This window comes from Passer domesticus, chromosome 7 (assembly GCF_036417665.1).
Source record: "Passer domesticus isolate bPasDom1 chromosome 7, bPasDom1.hap1, whole genome shotgun sequence".
Lineage (NCBI taxonomy): Eukaryota > Metazoa > Chordata > Aves > Passeriformes > Passeridae > Passer > Passer domesticus.
In genome coordinates, this window is record NC_087480.1 from 36,925,783 (window position 1) to 36,945,072 (window position 19,290).

Genomic DNA, 19,290 nt, shown 5'->3' on the forward strand with positions numbered 1-19,290 from the left:
GAACCATGGAAATGATACCACATCTGGCCTGACATTAATTTATATCGTTTTTGAGCCTGTGCATTTCCATCAGCATCTGCTTAAGTTTGGGAAAATGACCTGATAAAACCCTAATGGTACTTTTGGTGATCCAGACAGGAATAGATTTTCCACTAGCTGGTAGTAACTGGTGTATTTATTTAGGTGTAGTTATTTAAGTAGTAGCTGAGGTATTTTATTTAATCAGAAACCTTTGAGAAGTTCATAGGCCAAAGACCTTTATTTCTGTGTAAGATACATTTATGTGTATGAAGAGAGGGCTCTGAGTAGACATCTGTGGGTTGTGCTCAGCTGTAGCTACCTCGGACTGTTGTCCTTTTATTCCTGATTCCTCTCTTTCTGACATGAAGTGATGGGAACTGCTTGGATCACTGCCTTTTCCTACCACTTCCCAGTCTACAGATGAAAATATGACACATCAAGGCCTATAATCCTTTTATTATTCCTAAAATGTGGATACAGGCAAGCAATCTCTCAACAACTGAGGCAGAAAATAGCACTAAACATTTAAATATTATTAATATGTATTGTTATGTATAACAAAATATATTTACTCCTTCAATAGATGGTTATATTTAGTTACAGTTGTTACAGCATTATTCCAATTCCACCATATTGATGAAGATTTGCCTTTTTAATTTAAATAATTCCTGATGAACACAAAATTAATTTCTAATTTCTGAATGCCACTTGCCAACTGTTATTTAGGAGTCTTACATCTAAATGGCAACAGACCAATTGTATATCTGGGTAAATTTCTATATACCTATTTTATTTTATTTTAACAGCACGTGTTGTTGGGACCTAGTTGAATTTATAAATATATGTCATGGACAATATGTTCCTATAGATCTAGCAAGAATTAAATTTGAAGTTAAGTTACAAACTTGTATATTCCAGGGCTGGTGGAGACAGGACTGGACACTGTGGCAAGGTGTGAGCATCAGTCCCCTGCCCCTGCAGTGACAATCTGTCAGGGACAGCCCCCACATGGCAATAGAACATCCCTGTAGTGACTGAGAGCTTCTTGAACCACCCATTGGGCTATGTGGAATTGTTTTGTGAGCATAATTGTGTGTTTCCATGTTACTTTCTTTAAACCTGAGAAAGTGAAGTTTATTGTCTCTTGAATTTTGGGAAGGAGAGCAAATGCAGCTTTCAGAGCTTGTGGAAAGCACAGCTGGGAGGATTTGATGCTGAATAATCATGTTTTATAAATGTTCACTGTCATTACTCCTTTTCAATTCTCAAAAATTCATAACCTTGTTTTCTAAATCACACTTGTTCTTAGCTGATGCATAAAGCAATCTTCTTAGCCTGTTTTATGGTGGCAGACAGTAACCAGAGAAAAACAAGATTCCTCCATGTTTTCAATGTGACACGAGAGTCTCATTTGGCATGGGTTTAATTTTCTCCAAATGAACTTAAAACTTAAATTGCCTTCCCCAAATCTGAGTTGGCAGTGTTACTTCCCAAACCCTGGAGTTCTGGGTGTTTAAGGGAGCCCTTTCACAGCTCTGCAGGGACATGGGTGCCTAAGTACCAATGTAGAGGGGAATCCACTTTTTCTAGAGAGATCTCAATCAGCTCTGACAGATTAAAAACTCAGTGGAAAGACTTTTGGGCAGAAAACATTTTGGAGCTGCACATGATGGCACCTGCCTGGGAATGCCAGTGGTGAGCCAGGACATCTTGTGTGAGATGCCACGAAAGCATTCAAAGCCATTTCAGTCTGCTAACAAAGAATGAAAACCCAAACATATCTGTCAGGGCATGGGGATGATGCCTTGTGAAGGCTGACCTAGAACAGAGGCTAGATGGATTTAAATAATGAAGTAGGGATTTATTAAAAGCCTCAATGGATCCACCATGGGCACTACAAGAACCCAGACAGGGCTACACCCAAGATGAACCAAAATGATCACAAAATGCACAACCACTCACGAGGTCTCTCACTTTTGTAAGTTCTGCTCCATTTGCATATTGGAGTTAATTGTCCAGTTACAGCTTTAGCCCATGCAGTCCCATCCTTCTTGTTTTTCTCTCTTCAGCCCACATTGTTTCTGTATTGAGCCTGAGATTTGGATCATTTGTCCTTGGTCCCCAGCTGGAGAAGGAATTGTTTTGTCTCCCTACTCTGTGAAGCTACTATCCCTTGATATGAAGCTCAGAACTACACACTTCAGCAGTTCAGAGTCTGAAAAATATAAAAGCTAAAACCTGAGGCATCAGAGACAGAGCCTGCAGGGCTGGGGGTGCAAAGGATCTTGCCTGCCAGAACACACCCAGCAGCCACTGCCATGGAAAGCGTAGGGTCAAGCACGATGAAGCAAATAGGATGATGTGATAACTCTGACGTGGTCCAAACATTGTTTTTCTGAGATATTCTAATCAAAGTAAAACATCACAACACACAGCCCTGTCCTTTTTCAAGGTTTGTTTGTTTTTGAAATGGGAGTTTTTGTTGCAGTTCTGCTGTCTGCTCCTGGAGAGCAGGGAATGGGAAAATGCCTGAGATTTTTTTTTATGTGAACAAAACTCAACAAACTCTGCTTAAATAATAATATAATTTGTGATAATGAAACACAAAGAACCTCAAAAAATTGATATTTACCAGGGATTTTTCTGCAGCTTTAAGTCCTTTCTTTCTTTCCCCTTACAATTCATTATATTTTTAGTGGAAAGGTGGTTGACCTTGCAAAAGCCACTTCAATCTAAATAAACAACCTCAGACTTCTGGAAAAGGAGAAAACATGGAGGGAAAGTTCCTAGGAAAATTTTGCACCTAATCTGTGTAGCCTGAACTGCTCACTGGCACAATATTCACTCTCTGAGTTCTGATGTTGTCTTCTCTGATACCACAGAACCATGGGATGGTCTGGGTTGGAAGGCATCCTTGGACTGGGTTGTTCCAAGCCCCATCCAACCTGGCCTTGGACACTTCCAGGGATCCAGGGGCAGCCACAGCTTCTCTGGGCACCCTGTGCCAGGGCCTCCCCACCCTCATAGGGAACAATTCCTTCCTAAAATCTGTCCTAAACCATGTCTTTGCAGCTCCACAAACAGCTGCACAAAGCCCAAATGCACTGGCTCAAACCTCAGCCCACTCCATTGCTTTTGATCCCAGAAACATCTTTCCTCCTGGCTGGAGTCACGTGGCAGGCTGTGACAAGTCAGGTTTTATTTCATGGGCACATTGAATGCCAGCAAAGCTGGAACCCAGAGCATGTTCTGATGGCAGATTTCTCTCAGGGAACAGGTCATTAGAGTTTGCTGTGCTTTCCCAGTTCCCTCCTCACGGCAGCTGTGAACCTTTGTCCACATATTACAGCAGAAAGATTAAATAATTGGGTGGGAAAATCCTGGTACTTAAGGAGGCTGTGTTAATTCCTGGTTCTTTGGAGCTTCAGGCAATTAATCTCTGCATTGACGACTTCATGCACAAAATAATGACCCATTAGGAAACTGTAGGAGGAGAAGCATAAATGTAGTGCTGGAGACTGAGGTAAGCTCCAGCTGGAACAGCCACCTGTCCCTCCCAGGACAAAAGGAATATTCTGGACAAGCCCTGAAGATCTAATTAGATAAAAAAAGCTCTTGTATAATGCCAGTTTTGCCTCTGTAAGGTCTGAAGGGCTTGACTGTCCTCTGAATTTCTGAGACATTGGGAAACACGTTGTGTACATTGGGGAGCAAGGAGTGTGCTCGCGTTAACCAAAGACAAATTTTGTGGGTCAAAATTTGCCAGCAGAGGTGATCTCCTGCACAAAGGCACACGTTCCTCACTTAGCATTTCTCACCACCCAGATTAGCTCCCTTTGAAGATGATGTCATGTTCTCATCCTAGATTTTTATCCTACAGCTATTACTTTTTGGCACATAATCCCATCTGAAGTTGGCGTCCTCTGCACAGGCACAGTGCCACTGCAGCAGATGGGTGAGCAGTGAAAGTAGCACAAGTGGCAAGTCAGACCTTAGCAGGGTAACTTCCTTTCCAGGAACTAGGAAAAGGCACTCAGTGGAGTTGTTCAGCACCTAAAATCCAGGTATAATGAGATTATTAATCAATTGTTGAGCTAAATACTGAAGGATGCAGATTACCAAACACACTCTCTGAGAGTGAGGAAATTTACTTCTGTCCAATTTATTTTGGACATAAATTGCACAGATGAAAATACTGGGTCCAGAAATTGCTTTTCCAATTTGTTTTGTGATGTAAAGAGTTTTGCCTAAACACTTTACTAAATGAATGAATTCTTGCTTAGCCTGGCACACAGGAGAATATATCCATGAACTAGATGATAAACATGGAAAATTTGACAGTATCAGGAGGTGTGAAAATGTTCCTAAGAACTCACTCAGTTAAGCAAGTCAGATTTTTGGATTTCAATACTCTTACAGAAATTAAAATTTCTGAATTCAACAGTATTTATCCACGTCTCTACAAAGAGATAGGAAGTGAGAAATCCACAACACAAGGTGCCGGAGCTTCTATTTTCTTTTGGAAAGACACCAACTTTCTGAAACCCCCACATTTTTCAGTTACAGAAACTTGGTTCAAGACAACTGTTCCATCAGATTTCAGGCACTGCTGAATCGATTAGAAAGCACATGGCTGCTCATAACAAGGTGTAACAAGGTGCCTTTCTTCTAAAATCAGATATGAGAGGAGGAAACAAACAAACATCTCAAATATTACACTGGTTTCATTTTCTTTTATGCCAACATAGAACACCACTGAACTAATGTATGAAGTGACCTTGAAAATAAACATATTTTGTATGTTCTTCAAGTTGAACGTCTACAAAATCTCTCTGTAGTGTTGCACATGGCTGATGCCTGCTGGGGCTTCTCTTTCCCTGCCCAGGAGAGGAGTCACTCACAATTTTTGTGGACAAACGGAAGCTGAGCAAGAGGTCAGAAGGGAGCGACCCCAGCGCCAACAGCTCTGTGGTGACCCTGGAGACCCTGCACCAGCTGGCAGCCTCCTACTTCATCGACAGGGACAGCACCCTGCGCCGGCTGCACCACATCCAGATCGCCTCCACCGCCATCAAGGTAGGGACAGCCCCAGGACACGGCTCCAGGGGAGATCCCAGCTTCACCAGCCCCTCAGGAAGGGTGGTCTGATTGGAAATTGTTAGCAAAATAATCCATGTTATTCTCTGTTTTTACCCAAATAAAGGAGTTTGATTTATGAGGGAGGTGCTAGCCTGGCAGAGGGTCTAAAGATGTGCTAGAGATATTAGTGATGAATGGTACACATTTGATTGGTACAGAAGTGTTTATAGAAGTGTTTGGTCATTGGGACAACCTCATGGACATGTGTGATCAGTAACAACATTTACAGACAGATTTATATTTCTCACACTTCTTTTTCTTCCTTTTAAAAAAAGATTTATTTATTTATTTATTTAAGATATAGTCATTGCACTTGATTTTTTTTTTTTAATGACTTTTTGAACAGTTTGTCTCTACAGTTTTAAGGAGATCTATTATTATTTTCTGTTAGGAAGTAGTTCTAGCACAGTTTGTCAGTAAAAACACCCTCTGTGCTGACTGCTGCAGCTCACTCCTAGCACTGGAGGATGTTTGGCCAAGATCAGTGGCCCAGGTAGGACACAAAGCAACAATTGTCCCACTGAGGAGATCTCTAGTGTTATGTTACTCATTTGAAATATCCTCTCCTAGGTTATTTCCAGCTTTGAGGGGCAAAGAAAATTGTAACTTGCAGTTGAATGTGCAGTAGTTATGAAGCTCTTGCTGTAAGATGTGATTTCAAATCCTTTCTGCTCATGGGATCCTTCTACTGGTAACCAGGATCTTCATTAAAGACACCTGAAACCTGATGCAATTCCCAACTGCCTTAGCTGTTACTCAAGCAAACATAAATGTACTTCCTTGGAAGTGCCTTTACTGGGAGAAGAATACAACCAGAATTTGTGGCTCCACGGCACATGTTCAGTTTGGCTGCTGGTCTCTGGAGGATATTCCCAAAGTCCCATCCATGCTGGAATGGTGGCATGGCAGCTCAGCTCAGCCCAGCTCAGGGCTGGTCATCTGCTGGTGCCAGAGTTGAGCTGAATGCAGCAGAACAAACCCAGGGTTTGGTTGAGGCTGCCCATTTCATCACCTGCTCTTGGAGGAGGGACTGGATTGGGAGGTTGTGGCAAGGTGGGATTGGAGCCTTCTTCCAGGCAGCTAGTGATGGACAAGGGGAAACAGCCTCAGGTTGTTCCAGGGTGGGTTCAGGATGGATTTTAGGAACACTTCCTTCCCTTCAAGCGTGGTGAGGCATTGGAAGGGGCTCTGCAGGGCAGTGGTGGAGTCCCCATCCTTGGAGGTGTCAAGAAGTGAGTGGATGAGATGTGGGTAAGTTGACAGATTGGTTTGAAGCTTGATGTTCTTGGAGGTCTTTTCAACCTTAATGGTTGAATTCCATGGTATCACCCATCCCTCAGATGTGACTTACATTCATAACCTGACTTTATTATGTAAATGTACAGCAACCCTTAAAACCGGGCCCCCTCCACATGCAAAAAATCCTTCCATGTGAAGATAATTGGTGACTGCAACCAATGGTAGCTCAAGTGACAGAACACAGAAATGTAGAGACAAAACATTGCCTGAAAGAAATCTGCCCTTTCTAGCCACTGAAATATTTTTAAGAAAATTTGTGTCACAGTGCAAAATTCAACCCTGCCCACCTACAATTTACAGAGTAGCATTCTGTATGTCCCAAGATTTCTATAGCCACTACAAATGAAAGCTTTCTCTCCAGCCTCCTGTTGAGGTGGACACAAACCAAGTGTTAGTCCACCAGCAAATCTGATTTGGTTGATTGGTGGCAGGAGCCTCCAGGAAATGGTTCTCACATCAGATGCACCAGCGCTGATAAATGAAACCCTGGCTTCTTCCACTGCTTTCATTGAGAGGCTGGGAACATTTGCATGACAAATTTCCACTGTCAGAACACTTAATTGAACAAAAAAACTGTTTCTGTTGAAATCAGCCAAGGAAAGCATTTTTTTTTTTCTTTTTTGTTCTATATGCACAGGTTTTTGAAAGACTGTTGTTTTTAAATTGGAAAACCATCAAGTAAAGTTTTAGATCCAGGGTGTAAGCAGCACATTTGAAGATGATTCATTAATCTTCAATCAGATATATACTGACATCTGAGTTAGAGTACTTTCCATACAGCTGCTGGACCAGCCTGAGGGTTAGCTTGGGAGAAGTGACATCTTGAAGGACTTGGGGACCAGGATCCATCAGAGCCTCCCCTCCTGTGCTGCTGCAGAGAGGAGTGACCCCAGTGCTTGTTACACCAGATTCCTGAGCAGCTCTTCAAGTTCCAGTGTCACCAAAACTGTGGGAAAAACAAAAACTCTGCAATATCACTTTTAGTGTTAGAGAATTAAAGAATTATTTTATTCTGGAGAATTAAAGCATTACTTAATTCTGGACAGGATGTTCTAGCCAGGATGTGGAACAGAAATCCACATGTTACAGAGTAAATAATTCCATCACACATGGCTCTTTACTAGACTTTTCACATACTTGTACAGACAAAACCCAGAGAAATTCATTGGTTCGAAGCTCATTGGTCCCAAATTACACAATTCTCAATATTTGGGTTCCTGTGGGTATTGATCCCTTCGCCTTCAATGCTAATGTGCTGCTCCCAGGCTGTAGATATAAAACCACCAGGCCTCGACCAGGCAACAGAGTCTTTTGAAAAGAAACTTTAATTGCTTTCCCTTGGGCAAAAACAAACAACCCCCTGGTCCACAGTTAGTTAAAAATTTTAAAAGTTGTATCACTTCCAACACCAGCACTTCCTCTGTCTGGTGTGCTCATCACAGCTCTGCTCAAAGCCTTCCTCTTTTGGATGGATTTGCCAAAGGAGCCCAAGGAAAGGTCTCACAGCTTGGCATAACTCCCTTTTGACCAGCATCAAAGAAATCCAGGATAAAGGCATTGCAACAGGTTGAGAAATCCCTAAAATTCTGAAGTAATATTAGAAGTTTTCCCAGCAATCATTTTTGATTGCTGAATAGTTAGAAACAACAACAACAAAATCATGTTCAGGGACCTAGTTAGTATTTGATACTGTCATTTTTTATTAATTTTGGGTGCCTTTTTCATATGCAGTATTCTAGACTCTACCACACTAACAAGAAGTGTTTATATTTTAGGAAGAGAGAGCTGAGAGTATCAAAAATGTTTCATATAACTTGTGCTCTTACTAGAAAGAACATAACTACCCTGTTGGGAATGCATATCTGAATAAACCTACCAAACAAAAATATAATATGGAACAGAAAAGATTTAAAACACAAATCAAAAGCCCTGACATTTGCAGTTAAATCAGAGCACTCTGGTGCACAGATGAAATCTGCCACTCAAGTTCAAGTTGGGGCTTCTAAATGAACAGGAATAATTTGCTTTGCTATTTGACTTATTGTTTGTCACATTTCCTGTGACGATGGGCAATCTGAAACTGCAGCAGGAGTTGGGAAAAAATAGCACAGCTGCTTGCACACCTACATGTTTACTGATTGCAGTGCTCAGAAACAGCTATCCTGATGTCTGGGACATCTCTAAAATATTATTTGAAAAGAGAGATTACAAATACAATTTCTTTCCTCCAAAACCACACAACCTCCTACAAAGACAATGTGTTCCTCCTTTTTTCCCCCGGACTGATATAAGCATCCCTTTCAGGTTAGACCACATCACTCTCACACCTCTTTTTTTTTATATTTCTATGAAAAAAATTGTATATTTTCTCCTAAAAAAAAGAGATAATTTCTATCCACACATGATGTATCTTCTAAACAAATGACTACATTAATTCTGTGTCCTTTCTTGCAATTTTTTTTTGTTTCTCCTGCTACCCTTGACATAATTTTCCTTAAAAGTAGCATTGAGGCTGCTGCTGATGGAGGCTTTGCATTAATCATGCACTGTATATTCCACATTAAAAGAGTTAACATCATCCTGTGGCAACATTTTCTGACTGGAAATCAAAATGTCCATGGGAAGAGCCCATAGCTTGTATCAATATTTAATATATTTCAAAGTCCCTGACACATACATTCTTTCAATATAATTTTAGCACAAGCATTTCAGTGCAAGTGCTAAGGCTCATGTGCTAAATCAACAGTTTGGAGCCTCCAGGGCCTCTCTGGAAGCTCACCAGGTGCCTGAGGGCTGTGTCTCATTTGCATAACATTTACATGAACATACAGCCTGTTGTGTTTGAAATATGACACGTCCAACATCACTTCCTTGGCACGCTTATTTCAGAGGCATTTTCCTACCAAAACCTCTCTTCAGCTGCACGGATTGCTGTTGGTTCTCCTTATTAACAACCTATTAGGGTGATGGGGCTCTTGTCTAATAAAACCCTGCCCAGCTGTGGGAGCAGAATGCAGATAAAGGCAGCAGAACACAGATGATAAAGGCAGCAGAATGCAGATAAAGGGTTGTTTTACAGATGGTAAAGGCAGCATTTTTCCCCACGTCCTGTCACTGCCCACTGGCAGAACGACCCTGCTGAGCTGGCCCGGGTGGTGTGGCCACCTTCCTAGCAGCAATTTTGAGATTTTTGTGGTTGTGGGTGGGTGGCAGAGGGGTGTGCCAGCAGCATCTGGATTTCTGCACATCTGGATTTCACCCTGCTTCCTGAGCCCCAGTTCTAGGACACAGCAGCGTGCTCCTCTCAGATGACCATTTATTCCAGTTTGCTACAAGCTGTAATTCCAGCACTGTCCCTAACAAACTTCTGCCATGAGTCCAAACAGTTGTGCAGAACACATAAAAACCACCTCGGCTGCACGGTAAATTAAATATTACTGAATAGTCTCACTGCATTCTGCAAAATTATAAACACAGTTTTGTTAGAACATTGCCATTAATGAAGTGAGGCTGTTCCATAGGTGTCTCTTGGAGGATATTGCCTTCCATCCCAGAATACACCTCCTTCTGTGGGAGCTGGGCCAGGTGAGTACAGCAGAGGCGTTATTGTAGAGTCCAAACAGTTCTGGGACAGCCACAGGGCAACAAAGGAACAGGAGGCAACAGAAGAACAGATGCATAAATTGAATTTTCCACCAGCTATTTACAGCTATTTACAGCCCATTTATTCCATCTGAGTGAGAAAGAATAAACATCCTTGAGAACGTGCCCTGTAATTCCAATTAAATTTTATTGTGCAATTTGCTTTTTACTTTCCCCAAACCACTTTTTTTTTCTTTGCTATGAGAGATTTAAGCATTTGGTTTTATCTGAGAAGTTTAGATTACAAAGAACAGGGCTCTATTGTGGTGATAACTATCTCTGATTATCTATAATTAACCCGTGAATGACTCATGGTGGGCTGTTAGAGAGGAAACTTAAGTGTAATGAAATTAATTTCTCACTCAAAACTCAGACTGAAATACAGACCTTTTTTTTTCTGTTTTCTTTTTTTTTTTGGTCTGAAAAAAGCTTGCTTGGTTCAATTTTTTTTCCTTTATACCCCCTATTTGCATCTGTTTTTCTGTGAATTCAAGTAATTGCTGTAATCGAAAGTAGAAATGCTGAAGTACTATAAAGCCTTTAGCTTTTGTGAGATTTCTGGCAAGTTCTAAATCTCAACAGTTTGCACAGTTTTGTATAAACAGCCAATTTTGGGGAAGCTTTTGAAATCCAGATCTCTAACCCTTCTTGCCCTCACTTTATCCATTCAGTTTGTGGGTAGAATTTAAGACTTTACAGCAGTTAAACCTTGTAAAGGACCAAACACTGGGAAAAAAAAAATTGCCCAGCAACAGCTTTAAAGTATAAAATCACAGTTGGAAGCATTGTTTTGGAAAGTCCTGTGATAGCAGGGTTTTATTGATTTCGTTAAAGAAACAAAATACAAATGAAAATTTAATTGCAACAATCCACAAAATTAAGAGCCAGGAATTATTGATCCTTTTAAAAAATTTGTGGTTTCCCCATTGTGCAGGCTTGGTGATATAGTTGAGGAATGTCAAGGAAAAGCCACAGGACAGATTTCCAAGGACAGGTGTTGTTCAGGATCATTGTGAAATGCCAAGTTCTCCACTACCCTGGGGGATCAGACTGCCTTCATACAGACAAGACCAAAGCTTGACATTTTTCCAAGGGGGAGTTAAAAGTTAGTAAATATACAAGAACTGGGATCTTGAATGTTTTTATTCCCTGAAATTTCTGTGAGAATTGAATACTTTTTCAGGTGTCTTTAGAAATCTCACTCAATATTAAGAGCTTCACAAACCCAGCTTGCTCTTAATATGGCTAAGTATGAATTTTAAATTTCGGTCATAATTTTATATTACCAGGAGGACTGGGACCTGCAATTAGACTTTGGGCATCACCCAAAGGTAACTAAGAAGTCTCTGTACCATCTTCTGCTGCACAGGATGAGATTTGTATTTGTGTCACTATAAAAATGAAATACCTGAGGTTTTATACTTTTTTTACACAGAAACTGTTGGAGATCCTTGGATTAAATTCACCACAGGTATAGCAAGGCATCTTGTGTCTGCTATGTATGGATTGTTCACTAATTTTAGGAATATACCAAGTGAAATGTTAAGGATCTATTTCTATCTTATTGAAGAATTTACAGTGATGATATTAAAAAACCCCAAACCTTTATTTCCTTCAGTTTTAATTAAACTGAATCTCCAGGGCTGCTTTATATGAAAGGTAACATAGAGGTCAGTTCTTGAGCACAATTCCTGTGGGAATCTGGCCCTCAATATTTCAGAGGGTGAGAGAAAGGATGGTGGGGGGAACCTAAAATATCTACAGGAGGCTTTCAAGAAGGCTGGAGAGGAACTTTTGACAAGGACAAGCAGTGATGGGAGAAGGAAGAATGGCTTTAAGCTGAAGGAGGGCAGAGTTAGATGGGATATTGGGAAGAAATTTCTGTTTGTGAGGGTGGGCAGGCCCTGGCACCAGGTGCCCAGAGAAGCTGTGGCTGCCCCTGGATCCCTGGAAGTGTCCAAGGCCAGGCTGGATGGGGCTTGGAGCACCCTTGCATAGTGGGAGGTCCATGGCAGGGGATGGAATGGGCTTCCACCCAACCATTCTGGGATGCTGCGATTCCAAAGCCAGAGCAATAACATTTCACTGATCCCTCTCAGTGCTCACTTAACAGCATCAGTGCCACAGTCCATCACAGCAGCTGCAGCACCAGGCACTCCTTAAAGATGTGTCTTAGTGTCTTGGTTTGAAAAGACAGGTGTCTGCTAAGGAAGGCAGGAGCCTCCACTGAAATGGAAAGTGTAAACACCCTCCCTCCAAATTATTATAATTTTGAAATTAAGGGGCTCTCAGGCAAAGATATGGGAATGGGAATAACAGTTCTTTACTAGGAAAATTAAAAATACAAATGCAATAGTCCAAAACCAAACCACTGTCAGAGTCAGAACAGGCCCTGGCACCCTGTGTGTCAGGGTGGTGGCACAGTCCCATCCCATGGTGGCTCAGCCCTCCTGCAGTGCCAGCTGTGGTTCTGCTGGAGCAGGGATCCTGCACAAGGGGGGAGTTTTCCTCTGAAGCTCCAGGGCTGCTGGAGATGGGCCTGCTCTCCCTCTGGCAATGCAGGGCAGGAGAAAGCTGCTCCTCTGGGAATGCAGTGGGCAAAGGCTGCTGGGGTGTTCCAGGCTCAGATTGTATCCAGGTGGGAATGCTTGGCTCCTCCCCTGGGTGGAGCATCTCCCCATGGGATGATGGAATTTGATCAGCCATGCAGGGACACTCAGTGGCCATGAACAGAAGATAATTAATAATTAATGGCCCATGGACAGCAGAGATCTCCTGGAGGGAGGATTGGCTATGGGAGAGATAAGGAAAATTGCCCAAAGAACAGAGGGTAGCTGCCCCACCTCTGACAGATGGGAACAGAACACACAGCCCCAATCCAACCTAAGCCCTGAGCAGCCTCCAGGAGCACCTGCACTCTGTTACCTTTGCAGCCGAGTGTGCAGAGGATCACAAGTGCAAGGAGTTACAGCATCTCCAGCTCGTTGGCAGTGCAGAGTGAGATGCTTTCAGAACAATAAAATGGCACATAATAGAGATGCTTGGATAAGCATTTTGGAAAGATTTTGGGTAACTATTCTCCACTTAATAAAAAATACCCAAACAACAGAATAGGATAGAATATATTACATGATAGAACAAAACAAATTGAAGGGCTTTTCTAGTTATGAGTTTAGTCAAGAGAGAAGAGTAAAAAAAACCCAAGGAGATGAAGACTGCCAAACCTTGAGCAGGCTATAAATATACATATGTAAAAGAGAAACCTTAACAGCACTCACACAACACTTGCCATCACAGTTGTCAAAAACCTATAAACAATTCACACCACAGTTCCTTAAGTGTTCCATACTCTCTTGGTTTCTTTTTTTTCCCTCCTTAAAAAAGTGAAACTAAGGTAAATAAACCCAGAAGATGGAGAAGGGTTTTAGTATTGAGAGCTCCACAGTGAACATATTGAACAGTGCAGTTAGACAGAGCATTCCGGCAGGAATTTGGAGGCACTCAGGTTTGTGCAGATTTCAATTTGATCTTTATTCTGGCTGGCTTGTGTATGGGTTGGGAAATTTCAGCACTCTGCCTGTCCTCCACCTCTAATTGGCAGCTACTGCTTGCCAGCAGGTCAGAGAATGTCAAGCAAGGACTATAAAATTCACAGAACATTTCCCTGCCTCTGAGCTCTCAGAAATAGGAGATAGCATGTATCAACAGCTTGTATGAGCACAGAGGTCAGATTAGGAAGAATATCTCAGACCAATAGAGGCTCTGCATCAGAACAAATCAGCTTAGAGAATGATAAAAGGCTGTGGAAAGTTTTCAGTTTTCATATTATTTTTCCGAGAGAATTTTTGGCTCTAATACATTTTTGCATGTTTTGTTATTATGGTTTATGATTCAATCTGCAATCATCCCCTTTGATCTATTCATTTAGTGTGAAAAATTACCCCTTGTGTGGGAATCCTTCACAGCTAAGTGGCACTGAGAGTTATATCATTGCTGTCTTCTGCACTTCACTGTTATTTTTACCTTGTAAACCTTCTCACGGAGCTCCAGCAGAATTTGCATGTCTGACAGCAAAACTATAATTTAATCTCTCACAAGATAATGTATATAACGCCTCTACAGGCTGAAGCAGAGCTGGGTTTAAGAAAGGTTTCATTATTCATCCAGGAGACTTTCTACAGCATGGAGTGATCATTATTTTCAGATCTTTAATGCCTGAAAGGTTGGAAGCTGCTCTACAGGCTTTGTAGCAGAATCCAGTGAGCAAAATAAAAAAATGCTTCTAATTTTTCATGGCGAGGTTCTGACCTTATGCAAGGAATAAATGACAGTGAGTCAAGGAAGTTTCTGCTCATTCATATTGGTTTCACTGAGATCAGGGTTTCCACAAGCCAGCCTCAACTACCATCTTCCCAATTTATCAAACTGCTGTTCATTATCTGTCCCTGGATAGCCCACTTTAACCCTTTAATTCCCAGGGAATAGCTAATATTTCATGGGCTTTGGGTGTTCTTCCTTTGAATTTTATTGATAGTAATATGAAAAGGAAAAAAAAATAATAAAAAGACCCTTTTGTGTCATGGTTATAATAGTTCTTAGTTTTCCAGCATTTATAATAATTCCACCAAATGGAGGATATGGGTGTCTCCCAAATAATATGTAAATTTACGTAAAGGAAATTTAATTTTACCTTCTCCAAGTGTATCTAGAGTCTGGCCAATGAATAATCATTCCATGTTTTTTCTTCAGCTTTTCATGAAATTCTTGATGTGTAAAATTAGGTCATGATAAAACCTTGATGATAATAGAGAAAATGGTTTGTAGAGGACCATTAAAATATTTTTCCTGTCATGTTTTAGTCTACTTAAGTAGAGTTTGTTCCTACTCCAATTCCCTGTTTGAAACACAACATTCACAAGAATACTGAGCCCATAATTAAATAAATAGCCCATGTTCCTTCATGCATAAAAAATTAAATGTGTTGGTCTTCTTTTCTTACTCTGGTGTTGGTTTACCCTGGGGAGGATCTGTCCTTCCTTCATGCAGATATCCCAAAGTCACGTCTGTAGTGTGTGACCTGAGAGTTCTACCCTGATACCACTGTGCAATGGCTTAGAAATAACTGTGCATACATACAAGATAAACATTCTGATAGCAAAAGGGCATACAGTGGCATATGTGACTTCAATCCAGATATTTACATGTGCAAGACCTTTAATTGAGGAAACAACTCTTGTCAAAAGGTTTTTCACCTACAGTACTGTGAAAGGAGCTGGATATCTAGGAATGTCCTACCTCACATGGCCATCTGCATAGAAACAAAGCAAAACCTGCAGGTGGTTTAATTGCTTTCAATTCTAAGCAGAAGAAAGTCCTTTCACTTCCCCAGGGCTCCACAGTCCTGATAATAACTGCTGCTTTCTTTTCATAGGTTTCCTCTTTTTCCTTCTGAACTTCCCTCCTTCCCTAGATTCTTGTGCTCATAGGAAGTCTGGCTCTCTCTTTTTCTGTCTTTTTGAAGGAAGAAATGCACCTGCCCTTATGATACATCATTCTTTGCCCTTGCCATTGGCTCATCTATGTGAGGACAAGAAAGGAATGAATAAAACCCCTTGGACAAGATCCTATATTCTATATTCTAAATATTTCTTCCTACCCATAGCAGGACATATTCATGTATGTTTTAATGAACAGGTCTTGGTATTTGATAGGTCTTTCTGTTCCCATGAATCAGGATGATGTGAAGGATTTTCCAGCTGGGCTCAGCAGTTAGCCTGGGTAATGTTGCCCTCAGAGCCTAATTCCAAGAGCAGTTTTCTGTACATTAAAATATCTCTTCTAGTTTTGTTCATGAAATAACAATATTGTGAGTCACTGGGTTCTCTGACAGAACTTTCCATATGAATGAAGCAGCCATAGAAATGAAGTTTAAAGCTTCAGTGTAAAGTTGCTTTTCTTCTCTAACACAAATTTAGCAAAGCTAAATTCCCTTTAGCTTGAACAACTGATAGGGATTTAATGATTAAATTATAGATCAGTTGTAGCTGCCTGGTCTGTAGTAGGTCTGCAGAGATGCAGGAAAACACTCTAAAAACCAAGCTGCACAAAAACAAGAGTTCAGCAAAACTCTAAATTGAGAGTTGGCCATACCAATGAGACAGAAAGGGCAAATGTGTTACAATCATTTACCAGAGGGAATAAATGGGTGGGAAGTAATGAGGATATAACCTAAAAATAAATCCCTGCACACATCTCTGCGAGCCAGGCAGACACCCCTGTTATGGACACTAATGTGATTCCTTGTGAGAGCTTGGGATGACAACCCCAGGAGGGCGAGTTTGATGGCAAAATAAAATGGACATGAGAAATGTCCTGCTGCAGAGGTGAGCGCCAGGGAGGGGCAGGCTGTGCTGAGCTGGAGGGACACGGGCAGCAAAATAACTCAGGGGTTTCTGGGCAGCAAACCTAACACCTGGAAACAGCCTAAATGAGTGAATTGTTAGGGATGTTGCTGAAAAGAATATTGCAGCTAAGTTTTAGAATGGCACAGAAATGTATAATCAAAGGTAAAATGCTCTAGATTCTCTCTATGGAAAATTAAATTCTTAATTAACCTGCCCTTATCATTTTGATTTTTAAGCTTCAAGTCTTTAAATGCCTTTCATGTTCTTTTTAGGAGCCAGTGTTAACTCGTCACATTTTTTCTTCAGCACAAATTTGGGTTTTTTTAAAATTTTATTTTTCTCTTAAAAATAGCATATACATGATTTTAAAAACTGATTAAAGGTATAACGTTCCCAAATGATCCAAAGATACTTTTTATATTTACAAAGAGGATCTTTTTCCTGGCACCTCAAAAAGAAAAGGAACATTTTAACTTTTAATCCTGATTTAGGAAGGACTATATTTTTTATTCACACTTTTCCCAACATAAAAAAAAAAAATCCATTCACCTACAGTATTATTATGACTAATAATATCTGTGAGTCTTATAAATAGGCAAATCATTCTGTCTTCTTGAAACTAATGGGGACACAGAGAAAAATCCCAGTGGCCTCAGCACTGCCTGTTGGAACTGGTCCATGAAGATACAAATCCTGTACCCAATACTCTTGGGAAGTCCTTGCATGGGATTTTGCAGTTGGGTTAAATGTAAGAAGATATTTAACCTGTACAGTATGAGCCCCCAAAATTCTTTGGAGCTTTTTGTCCTCTATACATAATGCAATTATGTTTGGAAAAGGATGTAAAGTTGGGAAATGGTTTTTTCTTAAGTAGGCATCTTTGCTTTTGCTTTCTGCAGATACCTTGAGATTTTTATGAACGTGAAATATTATTTTAATTTGTATCTGCACTGTTCCCTCTGTTTCTAATTTTATCTTTTAAAGCAAATATATAGATTTCATTTGCTGTTTGTTGCTCAGCTGTCTCTTTAGGCGATAAAAGCTGAGGAAAAAATAATATTAGTGTTAATTTAAGTAAGATATGGGCAAGCAGAAGTAGCTAAATGGAGACTGAAACAAAATCTTCTGTTTTTATTAAATTTTTGCTAACTCTATTATTTCTCTGTAAGAGAACTTCACTGTCATCTCTTCAAGATTAATTAAAAGAGATAACCTGTTCTTTTGGAGATAATGCCTGTCCTTGTTCTCTCTGTGAGGCTGATGCACCTTTGATTTCTGAAAGTGCAGGAAATAAAGGCTCTGGCAGGGCTGCCCTGACTGGTTTTCCAGCAGCCTCATTTCCTGCAAACTTCCCTGTTGCAATCCAGAAGGTTGCATGGGAATGTGGCATCAGACAGGCAGTGGATTGAAAATGTCCTTGAAAAGGGAAAATCGTGGCTGTGATGCCAGAGCTGTCAGTGCTGCCAGACTTGTTCCAATATTCTTGTGGATTCTCCTGGAACTTACAGACAATATATTGCTCCCTGAGATAGTGGGGAATAGACTTGAGCAGAAAGGGGATTGTTCCCTATCAGACAGACTGAACAGCCTTAGAAAATCACTGCATTTTCAGCAGTTGCAACAGAGCAGAATTCAAATAGTGTGAGCTCATTTCCAGTTCCCGAAATATTCTGATTTCTGAGGTATTTAATGCTTTATGTAAGAAGAATACATTTCAATTTCCTTGTTATTTTAAGGTAACAATCTGGTTCACAGTAAATTCCTGGGAGTGTAGAAACAAAGCAGTGCGAATGGAAGGATTAGACTGATCTCTTGGGAAGCTTTAGTGCTGCATTCAGTAAAATTCAAAGTCATCTCCTTGCCCAGAAACTTGAAAGAAGTCCCTATTTCCCTTCTAATGAAGTTAATGGAAATTTTGCAGTTATCTCTTTTGCAGAAAGATCAACTTTACTCTTCCTCTTCCATTTTACAGACGACTGAAAAATATGATGGGAGTGTTTCCAGGTCTCCTGAGTTAGGGGGCTCTTCAAATTAAAGTGTCAGCCCTATGCTGCCAGAAAAATCTGTTCAAAATATATCATGCCTTTGAGGTATTGTTTTAGATTCCTGGCAATTAAAAAAATCATATTGAAAACATGAATCCTACCCCTGACATTGTGAATGTTTCTGCTTTGTCTGTACCTCCTTCAGAAATGTTCATCTAGCCCCTAGCTGAGAAGTATCAGTGCTTGGAACACTCAGAAAATTTGATTTATTTTAATTGCACACTCATTAGCAGGAGTTTTTTAATATGTTCAATGACAAAAATAGGGCAGTGGAGCAGCAACTATTGTGTGGCAAAGGGAAGTGCTGGAATAAAGGTGCTTTTGTGAAAAACTGTCAAGCTTGGGGGAAAATAAAGAAAAGAGTTGGCAGGAGATGCACACCTAAATAGAAAGTACATTTAGTGCCTATTTATTTGATCAAGTCTTTTTTTAAGGTGAAATGAGCATTGACTGCAGGATGGGCAGGGACTACAGGGGGTAGGAGCATGGGCTGCAGGACAAGGCCTGAAGTGAGGTTGGTAGGAGAGTCATGGAATCAGGACAATCATGGTTGGAAAATACCTTGAAGATCACCAGGTACAGCCCAGCAGTACCACTAACAGCACTCCTGTTATTCAGGAGAATCCCAGTTTCTCCCCATTCCAGACTTTTGCCCCATCTTCTGTCAGCACAGCCACTCAGAACAGACCTTGCTGCCTCATGCAGATATGACGAGTTTGCTCTAAATCCTTATTTGAATG

At 40.7% G+C, this 19,290-nt stretch overlaps 1 protein-coding gene across 3 annotated transcripts in view; it reads left to right on the forward strand.

Annotated features, from left to right (window-relative positions):
- The window catches only part of BRINP3 (BMP/retinoic acid inducible neural specific 3), a 195,421-nt gene that overhangs the window by 114,197 nt on the left and 61,934 nt on the right, over positions 1-19,290 (forward strand). For all 3 annotated transcript variants that reach the window (XM_064427756.1, XM_064427758.1, XM_064427757.1), the window contains one exon: positions 4,907-5,097. In XM_064427756.1, coding sequence (XP_064283826.1) covers positions 4,907-5,097 — 191 coding nt within the window. The remainder of the gene's footprint in view (positions 1-4,906; positions 5,098-19,290) is intronic.